The sequence below is a fragment of the Falco punctatus genome (genome assembly GCF_963210335.1).
Source record: "Falco punctatus genome assembly, chromosome: 10".
Lineage (NCBI taxonomy): Eukaryota > Metazoa > Chordata > Aves > Falconiformes > Falconidae > Falco > Falco punctatus.
In genome coordinates this window covers 34,043,008-34,059,561 of record NC_137590.1, presented here as the reverse complement: position 1 = coordinate 34,059,561, position 16,554 = coordinate 34,043,008, and the positions used below count along the sequence as shown (strand labels likewise).

Below are 16,554 nucleotides of genomic sequence, written 5' to 3'. Positions count from 1 at the left end.
AGACGACAGACTGGAATTTTGGTTGTTTCTCCAGTCCCACCGCATCCACCACTTAGAGCAAACTAAAGGCAAGCACGATGCTGGCGTACAGCCAAATGCAGCCGAGTTGCAAAATCTTTAACAGTTACATCCCCCAAGCAGAGTCATCTCAACCACCTGCACCCCTCCTCAGCATGCACCACCTCCAGGGGAAAAACCGTAAAATCTGTATTTTTGCTTCTCACAGCACCGCGTGTTTCTCCTGTCCAGCTGCACCCAGGCGCACGGAAACGCGTGTGATTTTTGTTCTGCATGCTAGTGCAAGCAGAAGGTCACTGAAAAAGGAGAAACGAGCTTAGATGAAAGTGTGCTGGAGTCCTGAATGCGCCCAATTAACTACTAATAAAGACTGCTGTTAATAGAGAGAAGGAGGGGGGAAAGCAGGCAGATTTTGACACGCTGTACTTAAAACACTGCCTGCATCAGACTGAAGCTACTGCTGTGGAATAAAGTCACAAAGGTACGTCCTCACTACAACCACAGCCACCACTGCCGAAACTCAACAGGTCGCTGTTCCTGTTTCAAGCTCTATTTTAAAAGCTCACTTTAACTCAGTGTTTTATGCCTTGAGCGGTCTATGCTATAAGCCTGCAATCTACCCATGGGGGGAGCGGGCTTGAGGGAAATGCTTACGCATCTGTGCAAACGAAAAGGCTTATTATACACCACCTGCTACGGGGTGAGACCCTCACACAAGGCACACCTGCAGTCTGCACCGCTCCCCAGCAAAGCACTGCTCCCACTCACAAAGCTACTACTAGTTGTAACAGCCACTTACACGCTTGCACACCCTGGAATAAACCCGGCCACGCGAAGTGGTGCAGCAGTCTGCTTACAAAGCGGCTAAAGCAAGCTGCGAAACGTTGGATAAACCCTGCCGGTGTGGGTTTTTAAGCACACGAAGCAGGCCCCCCGACATGCTTCAAAGCACGCAGGCTGCCAACGGCAGCAGGCTCCCCATCCCGGCCGCCTGGGATGATGTGGGGGGCAGCGGGGAGCCGAGGCGAGCTGCCATGGGAGGCTCTTCTCCCACGCGCTCGAAGCCCACCAGCAGCAAAGCCACGGGGCCACAGCGCCGCACGTACCTACCCAGTGCAGCCAAAACGAGCACGGCTTCGGGTGCGCCCCGACGGCATCGCCACGGCCCGAGGAAACCTCAAAGCCTCCCACGAAGCCACCGAAGAGGAGGCGCAGGCTGGGCTGCTGCCGGCAGGCACTGCCCCGCAGGGCTGCGTGCCCGGGAGGTGACGAGCCGGAGGGGGAAGTGATGGCCCCGCGCCAGACCCGCTCCCTGCGCGGAAGTCGAGCTGCTCCGCAGGTCTTAGTACCAGCCCCGGCCAACATCCCTCCCACCATCAGCACAGGTGCCGCAGGATTATTTTTTTTTACTGGAAACCCAAAGCTGCAATCCCCAAGGGGACAAGGTCTTTGCATCCAGGACTTCTGCTCTGGCCCCCCTCCGTAGCAAGCCCAGCGGCAAGTGCCCTGGCCAGGCACCTGCTTTCCAGCAACACGCCACCAGTCCAAAGCTGGCCCTCGCTGGCAGCCCCGCTGCCACGAGGAGATCCCTGCACTCCCAAAGTGAGCTACGACTCCAGGAATTAAACTACTATCAAGCAGGACGAGCCCAGATACAGGAGATCCTGTTTGCATGTTTACTTCCTTGACTACAACAAAAACTCAAGAGCATGCAAGCGAGCTCTTCTGGGTTTTTTTTTAGAGCGTACGGAGCACTAAGCCAGCTGAATTGCAAGGAGGTTTATGTTTTAACTGTCTCGGGGGTCTTTGAAAATGACTGCCCACAGATCACTTTATCCGTGTTAACGGAAAATTCAAACAAGTTCCTATCCCAGTAAACTCGCATTGTATCCAGACCTGCACTGGATGTCACGCTGGATAAAACCATGCTCACCTCCCGTAGCAGCGGCACGGGAACACTCCAGTGACAACCACCACTGCAACTTGCTTTGATGCCACCAGCAATGCCCCAGCAAGCCAGAGCATGCAGCAACGTCGCAGATGGGATCCTGCCGATCTATGAGCACGCGTACCCACGGCACACGATGGCTCCCAGGGCGATTCTCACCTGCTCCAGAGCCGGTTCGTGAGTTTGGAGGAGAAAGCATGGGGAGGCAACCCAGCTGCACGCAATGTGCCCTCACCTGAGCCTGCTATCAGCTGCCCAGATGCATCAGCCCCGCTGCAGTTGTCCTCTCCCCTGCAGGCATCTACCTGGCAGGAGCTGGCTGTCTCCGCTGCGAGGGGTGGTGAGGACCCCCAGCTGCCGCAGCCCACCAGCCCACCGCCCTTCGGCTTCAGGCGCACCGCTGCGGCTCTGCCCACCGCTCCTCCGGCACGCGAGGGCTCACCGCCGGCGGCGGGGGGAACAGGCAAGGTGGGAGGTGATGCACACGCAGGCCCGCTCTTCCCCCGGGCTCACTGCAAAGAAAATAAGAAGTCGGTAAGTTTTCCAGTTCTGGCACAGCAGAGGCACCGTCCTTCACCAGCACCGGGGGTCTCTGCAGGCGGAGGAAAGGCAGGTCCCACCAGAGCGGGCAACCTGGCAATGCCTCAGCCTGGCTGGAACGGGAAAAAGGACACTACAGTCACCCACGCTGCAAGAAAACCCCCGGGTGTGGGTCACGCTCAGATTTTGTTATTTGGTGGGTTTATCCAGGATGAGTTTCCTCCCCACCCAGCTCACAGCATCAGCCCAGCCCAGCCCTGTGCTGACACAGAGGATTCGCTGCAGGGATTCAGCTTGGGGCTGGGCAGGAATTTTACAACTATCTGACCACACGTGCCAGGTACCAGAAACCAGCCTGCATGCCTCCAGCCGCACATCGTCATCCAATCCAGGGTGCTGATCCAGGGATGCTCAGCTCAGGCACAAGCCGGCTCCTGGGCTGCAGCAGGCAGTGGTGCTTTAGCCCATTTTCTGGTCTGCTTGAGTGCCAGGGATGGAGGGGCTTCCTGTGCAGACCTCTGAGCCCATCACACCTTTGTACCAGCAGACACGTGCTAGTGACAACTCAAGCAGGCAGGATACGACCCTTGCCCAAGCCAAAGGTGCAGCATCACGCCCGACGTCAGCCGATCCGAGCATACGCTGCCACCACCAAGGGATGCAACGGGGGGTCCAGGTCACTCGTCCAGGACTCTGGCCCGGTTAAGACCAGTAACACAACCATCACCGAGCTGCACGGCAGAAGAGCTGGCACCGGCAGCACCACCTGAGCCACCTACCTGGTACCTCCAAACAGCTAACGTCGTTCGCAGGACAGTGGAGCCCGACATCTAGCTGTCGTTTTTTAAAAACTGGTTCCTAATTGTCACCTGAATCAACCCATAGAAGCAACGCATGGGTTTCACAAGCGCGGAATCCAGACACCACCCCGAAGTGTGATGCTGCTGTCTGCAGCCAGCAAGCGCTGGGGATGGGAAGCGCGCACTGATGCCCAGGAAAGAAGCACAGCTCACTTTCCTCGTGAGCAGCCGCCTCAGTAACACCCTCTCCCCTCACCTCCCTCACAAGCCCCTCCGAATGGACATCCCCCCACGTCCCTGGGCTGTCCCGTGCCAGATTTCCCCACGGCCACCCCTCCAGCACCCGGACACAATGTCTTGGAGCCTCTGAAGAGCAGAAGACTTCACACCCTTTCAGAGGTGGCCACCGTTATCATCAAGTAATCTATAACAATAGTTATACAAATAACAAAAAAACTATAACACAGGTTACATTACATATGTGTTATGACTGAGTAGCTTATAATGTGCTTACACACACTGCAGTGCAGGTTACACACACTTCCCCCTGCTCTCCCAACTTGCACCAAGCTTTTAAAGTACAACGGCAAGCCATGGACACGACGATGAGGATGCTTCGCTCCTAGACTACGGCAATACCGTGAAACCCAGATATATCAGTCTTTAATTACTTCCATTACAGAAATAACTAGAAAAACTACCTAAGGCTGCGTTTACATGCTACCCACCCGCCTCACCACTACCAGCACGCACGGCAGCGCTGCCAGTAAATAAAACCTCAACCCTCTTCCCACCATCCTTTCTGTGCTCCCAGCACTTAGGTCTCGCTCTCGTTTTCACAGGCGTTTCTTGCGCTGTGCCTCGGCACTCGGGTTAAGGTCTTCTGCCCAAGGATGGAGCCGGGAGGAGGGAAGCAAGAGGCTGGTGCAGAGATGTGCTCTGCTCCCTGCTTACACCCGGTAAGCCCAGCCTTGGTGCTCCTGCAACGCTCAGCTGTTGCAGTGGCAGAAGATGCAGCTTTAAACACAAGCTAAACCCTCCAAGCAGAACAGCGAGCCTACAAGTAATTCTTCATCAGCTTCTATTTTTAGACCTCATGGGGAATAAAAGAGCATCCAAACTTTTTTTTTTTTAAAGCTCTTTTGACAGGAACTCATCTTCTCCAGACAAGAAGAGCCAAAACAAACAAACAAAAAAAAAAAAACCAAAACAAACCCAGCACAAAAACCCCCAAGATGCATGAATTTTAACACTTTTTTAAAACATCATTATTTAAATGATTTCTCATTTTAAAAAGAGAAGTAAGCTGAAGAATGCAAAAGTCCATGTGCTGCTTTGGGATTCGAAGACTGATTTTCTGTCCTCATTCCCTCCTTTCTCCATTCCAGTGTCTATAAAAAAGCCAGAAAAGCTGGGGGGGGGGGGGGGGGGGGGGGGGGGCGGGGGGAAGCAATCCCTTTTTTCAGGTGATGCACTACCAGGAAACGAACTCTATAAACATGGAACTTAGGAACCAGCTGTTTCTGTTTGCTTAAGGCTCTAAGAGCAGTTTACATTTCTTTAACCATAAGCTAAAGGAAGCTACAACACTGGTCATTCCCCGCATGTACATGCATTCCTCTCAAAACACCATATTTTGTTCTTTTTGGTCCATGTAGCAACACCACGGGACACGCTACTCATCCCTTTTACCATCCCCACAGTCACTCCTGCCTCCAGCTCTACATGGCAATTTGGGGTTCGCTAAAAGCTCTTATTGCATCTCCTTTTGCTATTTAAAACACTCCCTGTTTGGGCCAGGCGGGCACCACCAGCTAGCGGCACTCACACCTCCCACACGCCCAAAGCAGCGGGTGAGGCCACGTGGCCCGGCTGGTACCTCAGTGCCACCCCGAGCCCCGCGGAGCTAGCCACGGTCACTAGCCAAAGCCAAAGGAATAAGGCTACAAAAATAAGCCACAGTGCTGCCAGCAGCTTGCGCTTTCCTTGGCACGGGGGGACGGCATCTTTTTTAAAACCATAAATAAGGCAAGAACACATGTACCATTACGTAAAGCCCTCGAGACCGATGAAATAAATAATTAAAAAGAAATTTAAAATATTATATATATATATATATAAAAAATTAAAAATCTACTAACGACAGGATGCAAGCCTATCTGTGGAAAACTCACCCAAAATCATCATCGAGGGGAATGATTCCTAAGTTATCGATCTATAAGCTGAGCTAAAGCGCAACTTAGGCTGTGTGGGTCTCGCAGCGCTCGCCGGAGCCCTGGCTGCGCCCCGTTTTTTGGAGGAGAGGCAGCCTGAGCCACTAACCTGACCCTGACACAGACGAATGCTCAGCCCCTCAGAAAATATGTATTTCCAACGAGGTCCTGAGTACCACCCTCATTCCTTCAGCTGTTTTAATGAGTTTAATCAGCTCAAACCGCCTCCAAACCCAGAACCCCAAGCAGTGAGTTGTCCTTGGCAGCCTCTGCAGAGGACACTCCCTGCCGGCAGGACCTTGGACTTGTTTTACCTTCAAACAGCATCTCCAGACGCTAAAGGGCGAACTGTCCTGAATGGCTTTTCTTCCACCAAAGCCCCACATAAGCATGTCCAGCAACAGAAAACTTCAGGGAAACAAGAAGTATTTGATCCGATGCTGGAAAGTACTGAGAAAATGTCTCCCCAAGCGCTTTTACAGCCTTAAACCATATGCAGGACAGCGTTTGGAGACGAAATCTTTAAGGAGTATGAAAAGAATCTTTTTTTAGTTACAACATAACCTTTCCCTTCCTTTTTGCTTGTTGATAACTCCTAAAATTACCCCAACTGCACCGCCGCAGGAATTTTTGCTATTTCTTTTTTTTGTGAAAAAAGTGACATTTTATATAAACAAGAAAATTTAATGGTTGTGTTCCCTTTGAGGAAATTGATCACACAAGAAGTCCTCCCCTCTTCACTCCGTGGAAAACATGTTTATAAAATGGTTTTTATAGGCAAAGACTTAAGGCAGACTTAATGCTTCAGCTTACGAAACAGCAGTGCTTGTGCAGGACACCCTGTTAGAAGCAAATTGCCAGCTCAGAAATCAATATAAAAATAACTCAAGGGGTTTTGTTATGCCTTTTGGGGTTTTTTTTCTAAGATCATTGAATTCAACATCTGTGTCATTTGGTCAGGGCTGCAAAACGCATCTTACAATTCACAACGTATTTGGCTGTTACTGTTATACTGTGGTTGACGTAAAACTAAAACTGACGCTAAAAATGGATCCATTGAAACTGCTGGGGTTGAAACACAGACAGACACGTGACTTTCCAGCCAGGGAAAATGAAATGGCATTGATATTTGGGAGCAGGCCATGTCACTGCAGTAAGAGTTTCTTTATTATATATATATATAAGCGCGACGAAACGATGCTCAGCGATACAAGCGCGACGAAACGATGCTCAGCGATACAAGCGCGACGAAACGATGCTCAGCGATACAAGCGCAACGAAACGATGCTCAGCGATACAAGCGCAACGAAACGATGCTCAGCGATACAAGCACAACGAAACGATGCTCAGCGATACAAGCACAACAAAACGATGCTCAGCGATACAAGCGCAACGAAACGATGCTCAGCGATACAAGCACAACGAAACGATGCTCAGGGATACAAGCACAACAAAAACGATGCTCAGCGATACAAGCGCAACGAAACGAAGCTCAGCGATACAAGCGCAATTAAATGACGCTCGGGGATACAAGTGCAACAAAATGATGCTCAGGGGAGCGGTGGAAGTGCAGCCGGGTGGGTTGGTGCTGGTAAAAGCTATGTGTGGAAGAGGATGCAAGTCTCCCAGCCACTGGTACGGGCCCAGAACTGGTAGCAGGCAACTGGTGAGGTGCCACGCCGGGCAGCGACCAGTGCCGAGCAGCACCAGCTCCTGGCCACCAACAGCAGCCGATGCAGTGCTCCCAAAACCACGGCCAGAGCCCTTCCTGCCAAGCACAACCCCGCGCAGGCATGGAGCACGTCTCCCCACCACTGCCGTGGGGAGCCCCCAGCCCCAGAGCACAGCCGCGCCACCCCCAGCGCAGTGGGCGCACAGCTGGTGCCTGTCCACATGGCTTGGCGGATAAAATGATTTTCCCCCCTTCCTTCAGCAGCCCCACGCTCACCCTGAAAGACCCCAACAACACTTTTTTCCCTTGCAAGCCCACCCTCGGCACTTGGGGCTGCTGAACACCGGCCCCCGAGGGGCTTGGTGAGGAGCGCCCATGTCACCACGCTGCCGTCTCACGGGCCTCACCGCGATGGCAGCACCTTCCCCCACCCCCCAGCAGCCAGGCCGAGCCCCCGGCACGCACACCCCCTCGGAGGGACGACAGATGACTGCCACGCTTGGTGGCACCTACCACCATGTAACAGTGCACAGCCTCAGCATCCCCCCGCCACCTCAAACCAGCGTGAGCCACAGCCTCAGGTTTGCCGACTCAGCCTCTTCCCACCTCGGGTTTGGAAACCTCCTGCCACGATCCCAACGTCGAGGAAAGGCAGGAATTCAGCTTGCCTTTGGGGGGAGAACACTGCACCCCAGCATGTCATCTGGCTCATCCCTCATTTTGCCCCACGAGGGACGCAAAGGTGGCACCTGGAGCCCCAAGCTGGTCTCGTGTGGACCTGACCCCGCAGGTGCCACCAGGGAGGCCGGTACCTGCGGGGATGTACAGCCCAGTGAGCCAGGTGACACGGGCAAGACATCCAACCTGGCACCATCCTCCCATTCCTAGCGTTTCAGAGGCACTCAGGCAGCACCTTCGATCAGATATGCTTGAGAAAACAACACAAGGAACTTTAGAAAATACAATGCTTAAACCCACAGTGGATCTATTACCTACAATTACTGTTTTCCGTGTCCTCAGCATTTCTGACGTGAATAACAGGAACGGAAGCTGGATAACAGCGAGTCAAAGGGGACCACTGCAGGCTCAAGTCTGTTCATGAAAATATTTGAGAAAGGTTTTTCCAGTGACAGCTTGAGCTTGCACGGGGAAGGCGACAGTACACATGGAAGAGCTAAAAACGTTACAAAATGCCTTCTCCGACGACATAAAAAGCAGAGGGAGAAGTTTAAGCGGATGAGAGCCTGCAGCAGTGATAGAAAGCCAAGCATTTGGTACGACGGAGACGCGTGCGAAGCTGCCCGTAGAAGCAGCAGCAGATGCTGGTCTCTCCAGGAAATAAATGAACACAACTCAGATATCACCTGCGTTCCAAGATGCAGTCCTAGTTAGCTGCAGACATGCTCAGCTAAATAAAAAAATTTAAAGAAAAAGATAATTTGAACAAAAGATGCATTTATCCTGAAAATGCTTTAACAATCACCCAACAAAGCAACAACTAGACAGTTCACCTAAAACAGTTCACTTACAACATTTCAACTAATTGCTACAAAAGACATATGCAAGCAGGACGATGATTTCCACGGCAGCTTGGGGAATGGGAATCTTCCCATTCCAAGAACAAAACCTGGGAGAGCAGAAGCTCTACTGAAGCACGGCTGGACTTGGCACTGTGCAAGAAAGCCTGGAAAAGGGGATTTGTCAATAAATAAGCATCTGAGGGCAGCGGAGGGCGCCTTGATAGGAAAGGCACAAAAAAACCCCCACCAAACCCAATGCTTTTTTTATTCCCCTGAAGTAAAGAGTGGGGCCAGCAAGAAGATGATCCATGCTCAAGTCAGAAGGTGCCTGCAGGCCTTCAGGTAAGACTTCAACATAGAACGGCAATTGCACGGGAGTTTTTTACAGTTCATTTTTCCAAAATATCAAGTCGTTTAGCAGGAAGGATTTTTCCAGAGAGCAGCAATCAGAGCTGGTTCGCTCCTTGTCACCACCCTTAGCTGAGTAGAGGGGCCCCTGTGAGCCCGCCCTTTAATTTAAAGCACAGATGCTTCATCCTGGCTGACACAAACCAAGGAGTCTGTCTTCCCAGCTCCCACCTGAGCCCAGACCTGGATTCCCAGCTCGGCTTGCACCTTCAGCACCTTCAGGCAGATGCACAGCCACAGCAATACAAAAGCAGCGCCCTGCCCACCTTCCCCAAGCAGCCTGGCCTCTCCCTAGGATACCCCCCCGCCAGACCCTCCCCCAGGACCTCGCTCCAGGAGGGCGAGCACTCAATCTCTTTTGCAGCAGTAAAGCCGGTGCTGCGCTAAAGTTATTACGTGTTTCTCCCACTTCCTTCAATTGACAGAAAACAAAAGCTTGTACTCTTGCTCACCGTTATCAGAAAATTATTTGCTTTCCCAGACTGTTTCTCCCCTCCTTGTTTCGGAAGGGTTTCCAGTAGAATAACAGGCTGGCTCCCAAAGACGAGCTGCAGGGGGTGACCTGGGACAGAGGCGCTTTGGATATGCCCACCTGGCAAATCCAGCCTGGACGCAGCGCAGCCCGAGCCTGCCCTTCCCGTCCCTGGGGGGGACTGCCCACTCCACACCTCCTCCAGGAGCAGGGATGCTCCACTGCCCGGCTTGGAGAGAGCTTGAAGCTCTGCCCCACCGACCCGGCTCCGGGCAGCTGCCCCCGTTTCCCAGCTGCAGAGCATCCCCAGAAGACACTCTGCCACCACCGGTCCCTGCTGCATCATACCCTGAGCATCCACTGTGCCTCTCTTCTCACCACGGCATCGCTTCCTTCCTGCCAGATCCCTTATCACCACGTTTCACCCCAAAACCACCCGGATGAAACCTCCCCTCCGGCTGATGCTGCTCTTTTGCTCAGCCACCAAAGGGAATGCTCCCACAGCTGGCACCAAGCCCACGGCGCTCTGGCCAACGAGCCACGCAGAATTACGCACAGGTGGCACAGGAAAAGACGGTGCCAAATTCACAGTTCCCATAAAAGCGAAGCACCGAATGCATGTACACATTCGGTCACTTTTTATTTTTAATTTAATTTTTTTTTAAGCAGAGTATCAAGTGTCAGGTCCTAAAACCAAAAAGGGCACCAGAAGTCCAACTGTTACCCAGGACATGAAATACACTCCGCTACCGCAGCCCCAGCTGGCACCTTGCAAACTCCTCGCTGCGACCCGCCCACGGCGGCCGTGCCCAGCCCCAGCTGCTCACACACCAGTGGTGGCTCCAGCAACGGAGGTGTCACCCAGCCAGCCGCTCGGTACCCCGAAACCGATGCAAGGGGAAGTGTGGGGTCGCAGGCAACGCGCTCCTGCGGGGCTCGGCACCAGCGCTGCAGCACCCACCGGGAGGGCTGGCAGGGGGTCTCAGCCAGGAGAGGAGAGGTCAGGTCTTACCTCCGGCAATCCCTTTGGCGTGAGCCTCTACTGCAGACTGAACAGATTTTAAAAGCATGAGCTTCAAAGTAAACGAGTGAATTCTCGGTCCAATACCATCAGGGGAAATAAAATATATTTAAAAAAAAAAACAACAAAACACACCACTTTGGCCAGTTTCTGGTGTTGAATGATCCATAAACTCCTCCAGGCAAGGTGCTCTTTAGCACAGCAGGTCCTGCCCAGCCACGGGGCTTGCAAGCACGCCCATACCCCACAGTGGCCATGGGATGCGGGCTCTGTGTTCCAGGGAGCGGCCGCCCTTTTATTTTTTCTGATTCAAGGCCGGGCCAGTAACCGCATGCGGTGTCAACACCTTCCACAAGCTGGACTGTCATTTCTGATGGGGCTTGTGGTCGCTAAAAGGGCACCACCATGTGAAAGGACGCGTCGGCAAGCAACACAGCCTCAGCTCAGGGAAGGTTTCCTTCAGTTCATTTATTGCCAGTTCGCAGAAACTCCTCGTCGCCGATTTGGGTAATGAGAAAAACATATAAACAAGAAGCACTTAAAGACCTTCCTCGTCCCTTCCCCAGGCTCAGGCTAAGCCAGGCGCCCCTCCAGCACCACCGCGACGCAGCAGCTCGCCGTGGATGCAGCACGGCCACCTCCTGCCTGTCCTTCCTCCCACCTGCATTCCCTTGGCATGTGCTTCTTACCTACGCTCATTTAACTGCCTTCCTCCCCTGATGGCAAGCGTGGAGAAACACCTAACCACATGGTCCACCTCAGCAAGCCCAACCATCTGCCCTGGTGACTACCTAGAGACAAGGCGGCATCAGCAGCCTAACCTGAGAACGCCTGTCCTCTCCTGCTTCTCACAGCACCACTCTTTGAGCGGCTTTTTCACGGCCACCCTGATGTCTGTGCTAGCCCAGGCCTGGCTCACCTGACCCCCAGGGTCTGCGCTGGCCTTTTGGTCCCCAGACACCAGGCAAGGCGAAGCCCAGCAGCCCGGGGGCTGACGAAGGTGACCTTCAGGCTTGGCATGGGAATTTGTTGGCTCTTTTATCACCCCAGGGACAACACCACTTGCAGGCAAGTCCCAAGTGTCTGCAGACAGTCAGCCACAGCCCAAACCACCACTCAAAGACTGAAATGTAAGACCCCTGCCCTCCCATGGGATTCCTGTACCACAGCATCTCCAGCAGGACGTCACTGCTCTCTCCAAGCTTTCCTCTTCCAACCTGTTAAACTCATCCAAATTCAGTTTTTGATCCCATTCTCAACTGCTTTTAAGAAGCAGGCAGGGGTCATCTTCTAGCTGCTGCAGCTGGGGGAAAAGCTGAAGCACAAGCCGCCCCCCTCTGACCCGGGAAAGGTCCCTCACGAGATGTGCCCGATGCCAGCATCGCGCTGGGCACCAAAACTCACCAGCAAACAGATTTCCACAGTTCTCCTGCCTGTGGGCCGCTCCTCCCCCCAGCAACACGCCTTTGGCTGAAAAACCTTCTGGAGCTACAAAAACATTAAAGAAAGCGTTAAGAGAAATGTATTATGAAGAGAAGGTCATAAAAGAACAACAACTTGAAAATAGCTGAAGCTAAAAATACCCAATCCCCACACCCCTTCTATCAAGAAAACATTATCAGATGTCACTTCCCAATGGTAAAAACATGTTTGTTTGCTTTTTAATTAAGGTGGTATTTTGAACACTGGACTTTCTGGCCAGGGAACACAAGAAACTTTGCAAAAAGACCTTGTTCGCTGCCTCAAAGACTCCACTTTTCTGTGCCACCTGATGGTGAGGCACCGTCTGGAACTGGCGCTGCAAACCTGCACTTTCTTCTAGCACCACCTCTCACTTTGCAAAATAACTTTATAAAGAGAACAAAGTATTTTGGCCACCCATATCGAGTTGCTGAGTGCTTGTGCAATATGGATTTATTTTTATTTTTTAATATTTCAGAGTATCAAGGTGGAGAACGTGGGAAGGAGGTAACGTCAACATTCAGAGTGGCAGCAAGCATCAGCACAGGGCTGGAAACTGCGTCTCATCTGACCCAAATCCTAGGTAGGACTGGAAAAATCTGCATTATGGACAGACTGAATCGGTTACTCAGTCTGCTGCCCAAAATCCTCCCAGCTCCAAAGGGTATGAACGATGTTCAGTGGACAGCAAAACAGCCATTCCGTACGGCAACCTGACGGCTTCCATCAACAGGATGAGCAGAATAAAGGGAGTCAATTCAGTGCCCCCCAGCAGAGAATTTTGTACCATTTCTTTGCTTAAATAACCTCCTGTTTATTGATCACGTAGAAAAAATCCCCCAGGAATTACTGCAGGCAGGTAAGGGAATGCCTGTGCTAACACTTCAACAAACTGAGCATGTTCAAGGGGACGGTTCGCACACCACAGCATGCTTTTTCCTCCAAAGATGTAAACAAAGCCCAGGAATAACTTCTTCAGCAGGTCCAGAACTCAAACCAGTACTTTTTAAAGAAACCACATGCACATCAGAAATAATTTTGTCAGTCCATTGCTTCGGCGGCCAACCCTTGCCCCGCTGTCCCCCCCCCCCAGCTGCCCCCTTCCCTCTGCCGTGAAACAAGCAGCACATCCCACGCGTGGCCGTGTCCTGCTCCCTGCCTGTCCCCGTCCTGCTCCCTGCCTGTCCTCGCAGGCGTGCGGCCCTTCAGCCCACCTGCTCCCCTGTGCAAGTCACTGAACTTGGCCCGACGCAAAATTTAGCAGCATCGCCGACATCGAGCGTGCAAGCGTCCTGCTCCCCTGAGAAGTCAGGGTGAGTACCCACCAAAAAGCCCTTCCGAGGACTAACCTGAAAGCGATGAGCAGGGAGAAAACCGCAGCTAAGTTAGAGTGTTAAAAAGTTTGCTAAAGGAGGTGGCTCGGTGTGCTGGGGAGCCCCCTGCGCCCCCCTGCCGGGGGGAGGAAGGCTGGGGGGACTTTGGAGAGCCACCAAGCAGGACCACAAAGATGCACCGGGCCAGGGCTCAGCTTCACAGCCACCACCTCCCTCCACCCGCTCGGCTCTGAGGAACTTGGAAGACTGTGTCCGCATGATGTCATTACTGGGCTGGTGTCTAAATAAAGGAAGCTTTTTATAGAATTTCCCACTGACAAACTTAATCCGGTAAACCCCGATAGCCAAGATGTCAAGCAGGAGGGAAGGGAAAGGGAAGACAATAACCGTCCCACTGCCGGGGCAGGGCAGGTGGGTGGTGACTCAGGAAAGAAACCAAAACAAACCCAATTTTCTCCCTAATACCTGCATAGGTCGGATAAAAAGCATGGGGGGAGAGCGGCGTGTGACGTAAGGGAGATGTGTTTATAAACCACCTGTCACAAGGAAGCGCAGCCTCTTGCTGCTCCGGGGTAGGGGACAGGAGGATGAAGACAAGGAGGGAGGATAGGGAGAGAAACGTTTTTCTTAAAGAGAGTAAATAAAACATACTTCCAGATCAGAGGGGTTTCCCAGCTTCATGTTGTTCATGTGGCAATTACTGTGCCTCCTAAAAGCAAACTGGGGGGGTTCTGCATGTTCAGAAGACTCTTGGCTGCAAACCCCTGAAGCTCAAATCGTCAGCAAGCAGCATTTGCTGGAAGTTCTCAAAAAACAAACAAAAAAAACCACGAATGAAAGCAAAACCATCTGGCAGTTCAGTTGAGTTCATGTTTGCCTGCGTGTCATCCTCTTCTTCGTAACTCTTCATCACTTCCACAGCGCTACGGAGCGGTTCCTCTTCCTCCCTCTGGCTCCTCACCACATCTTCAGCCGGGCATCCACAGGGAGAGCAGTTGGATCACCCAGTGACTCACGCTGCAGCAATGTGGGTGGGAGCTGCTCCCATGCCCAGCTCCGAAGGACGAAGCCTTTTATGGTATTTTTAGAGTGGAAGCTGTTGTGGTTTGTATCACTTTGCCTTTTGTCTTACAGGAACCTCAGGGAAAAGAGTTTGTCCTCCCCCGGGGGGGCTTCAGGACAAAGCAGCCAGGAGCCCAGCAAGCCAGCCAGGCTGTGGGCTTCCTCGCCTCCCCCCCAACGCCAGGGATGCTCAAGGATGTCAGCCCCCCCCCAACACCGGGGACGCTCAAGGATGTCAGCCCCCCCCCAACGCCAGGGATGCTCAAGGATGTCAGGCCCCCCCCAACGCCAGGGATGCTCAAGGATGTCAGCCCCCCCCAACGCCAGGGATGCTCAAGGATGTCAGGCCCCCCCCAACGCCAGGGATGCTCAAGGATGTCAGCCCCCCCCAACGCCAGGGATGCTCAAGGATGTCAGCCCCCCCCCCCAACGCCAGGGATGCTCAAGGATGTCAGCCCCCCCCCCCCAACGCCAGGGATGCTCAAGGATGTCAGCCCCCCCCCCAACGCCAGGGATGCTCAAGGATGTCAGGCCCCCGCCCCCAACGCCAGGGATGCTCAAGGATGTCAGGCCCCCGCCCCCAACGCCAGGGATGCTCAAGGATGTCAGCCCCCCCCCCAAACGCCGGGGATGCTCAAGGATGTCAGCCCCCCCCCAACGCCGGGAATGCTCAAGGATGTCAGCCCCCCCCCAACGCCAGGGATGCTCAAGGATGTCAGCCCCCGCCCCCCAACGCCAGGGATGCTCAAGGATGTCAGCCCCACCGGCGCTGTGGGTCCTTGCGTGGCTCTACCACCCAGCAACCTCCTCCCAGACATAAGAGCAGGTGGGAGCTCTTCTGTGGACACCTGAGCTGCCACAGCTCAACTTTCTAAGGAGTCATTCCCTGTGTCGACTGAGTCTTGCCACCTTGTGGCAACACACTACCCACCTCTCCATCATCTCCAGTGACAGGCCACCAGATACCCACCAGATACCTGTCTGATGCTGCCAGAGTCCCACCTGCCTTCCCTCAGGGTGAGCCCTTAGATCTGCACCTCTACAGCAAGTAGAAAATTAATTCTGTAGGGTTTCTACCCTGTAAAAATGTAGCTGAAATAGGGCAAAGAGGTTATTAGGGGAAAGCAGGCAGGGGTGTCACACCGAACCCAGGGTAAAAGCACGAGGGAGAAGTGCAGCGGCAGAAAAGCCGCTCTCCAGGCTTGTGCACCAGAGCATGCGACTCGGGACTTGGCAAGGTAATAAAGCAGACTCAGCTGTGCTCTTTTAAAAGCTGAAGGTCACACATGAGATTTAGAAGAGCATCCCAAAACATTCCCCCTGCAGGGCTTGAAACGGGACTCCGGCTGCAACCGTGCAGCGGGCTGCTTTGCAGGACAGCTCTCTGCTCCCCAGCGCTCCGCTCTCTGCCGCGCCTGAAGCATTGTCTGCTCTAGAGGAGAAGGGCAGGAAAGTTTCTGCATCCCCAGTCACAACTCCAACCAACCACTGATTTTAGTCCCTTTAAAGCTGTTCAGTTCAAGAGGAAATTAAATTATAATCCGCCCACACCTAAAAAAAAAATCTAGGAGAAAAGCTATAAGGATGAAGGAAAAAGTAGTAATCGATCCTGCTGATGCACATCACTGACATTAAAGATATATTTTTTTTTTTTTTAATTCCTTCTGAAACCTCAATGAGCTCTGGAAGGAGTCAGCTTACCAGTGAGGACAGCTGAATGACAGACTGCCCCCAGAGACAGAAACCACCCAGGGGGATGACAAAAGTGGAAAGCTGCTCTGGAGCAACTCCTCGGATCCAAGAGGGCAGTCTGGGGCAGGCGGGTGTCAGCCAGCACTACCCAGCCCGCAGCACAGCCAACAGCAGCCACAAAAACCCCTCCAGCCTGAATGCAAGTGAAAAGGGGATTCCATGCACTGCATGTGGCACTGCAACCCCCAGCACCTGCTGCTGCACAGCATGCCCCACGCTCGGGGACAGCTTGGGGACAGCCCCAGCTCCACAGGCAGACCAAGGAGGAGTCTTTTACTCCCCAAGCAGACGAAATACATTTCCCAGTTTAGGGAGTCTTCCTGCTATTAGATA

The 16,554-nt window shown here is 53.1% G+C and overlaps 1 protein-coding gene across 6 annotated transcripts in view; it reads right to left on the bottom strand.

Moving 5' to 3' along the window:
- LOC308070858 (TBC1 domain family member 3K-like) overlaps positions 1 to 16,554 on the bottom strand; it is an 82,394-nt gene that overhangs the window by 32,474 nt on the left and 33,366 nt on the right. Inside the window, exon 3 of one of the 6 annotated variants that reach the window (XM_080405500.1) lies at positions 2,202 to 2,478. The exons of 2 other annotated variants lie outside the window; for them this stretch is intronic. Coding sequence is in view for 2 of the 4 variants with exons in the window: in XM_080405496.1 (XP_080261622.1) it covers positions 1,125 to 1,692 (568 nt within the window). In the remaining 2 variants the exon portion in view is untranslated. Of the gene's footprint in view, positions 1 to 1,124; positions 1,892 to 2,125; positions 2,181 to 2,201; positions 2,479 to 16,554 lie in introns of those variants that run through there. 3 more of the 6 variants (XM_080405499.1, XM_080405496.1, XM_080405504.1) reach the window with 3 other exon arrangements.